The sequence below is a fragment of the Monodelphis domestica genome, chromosome 1 (genome assembly GCF_027887165.1).
Source record: "Monodelphis domestica isolate mMonDom1 chromosome 1, mMonDom1.pri, whole genome shotgun sequence".
Taxonomy (NCBI): domain Eukaryota; kingdom Metazoa; phylum Chordata; class Mammalia; order Didelphimorphia; family Didelphidae; genus Monodelphis; species Monodelphis domestica.
The window spans coordinates 279,100,808-279,101,602 of NC_077227.1; the positions used below are offsets into that span (position 1 = coordinate 279,100,808).

A 795-nucleotide genomic window follows, 5' to 3' on the forward strand; every position below is an offset into this window, starting at 1 on the left:
GACGCATCAAAGCCCAAGAAGGAAGTGGTGGAACACCCCCAAACAGAAGACAAGTCCAAGGCCTTGAAGGCCAAGAAGGTAGGATTGAAGGGTGTTCATAGCTACAAAAAAAAGAAGATCCCAACATCTCCCACCTTACAGCAACTCAAGACACGGAGACTTCGAAGGCAACCCAAATACCTTCAGAAAAGGGCTCCTCGGAGAAATAAGCTTGATCATTATGCCATGATTATGTTTCCCTTGACCACTGAGTCTGCCATGAAGAAGACGGAGGACAATAACACTCTGATCTTCATTGTGGACATTGAGGCCACTAAACTTCAAATCAAGCAGGCAGTAAAGAAGTTGCAGGACATTGATGTAGCCAGGGTCAACACGCTGATCTGGACTGACGGAGAGGAGGCCTACCTCCAGCTTGCTCCAGATGCCACCACATTGGATGTTACCAACAAAATTGTAATCATTTAAACTTTGTCCAGCTATCCTGCTCCACCTACAATTTTTTCCAGGAAGGAAGGAAGAGAGAGAAAGAAGGAAGGAAGGAAGCAAGGAAGGAAGGAAGGAAAGAACAAAGAGAGAGAGAGAGAGAGAGAGAGAAAAGGAGAGAGATTGACCCTTCCTTTAGGGAGGCCCAGGATCACTTCATGCATGAATCCAGGGGATAGACTCAGTGTCTTAGTGGTAAGAAAGATGGTGTATTCACTAGCCTGGTAGATCCAGTAGCGGTTTTAATTGTTACATAAAAAGAGAAAATAACAATCTTTCCCAAAACAAGAGAAAGGCCAAGTCCATACC

At 44.9% G+C, this 795-nt stretch overlaps 1 protein-coding gene across 1 annotated transcript; it reads left to right on the top strand.

Moving 5' to 3' along the window:
- On the top strand, positions 1–532 carry LOC100028204 (60S ribosomal protein L23a-like; the record flags this gene model as incomplete). The annotated part of the gene is made up of 1 exon (XM_056810931.1): positions 1–532. A coding segment is annotated over one exon (468 nt), but the record flags the coding sequence as incomplete, so codon positions are not given.
- Positions 533–795: the final 263 nt, after the last annotated feature.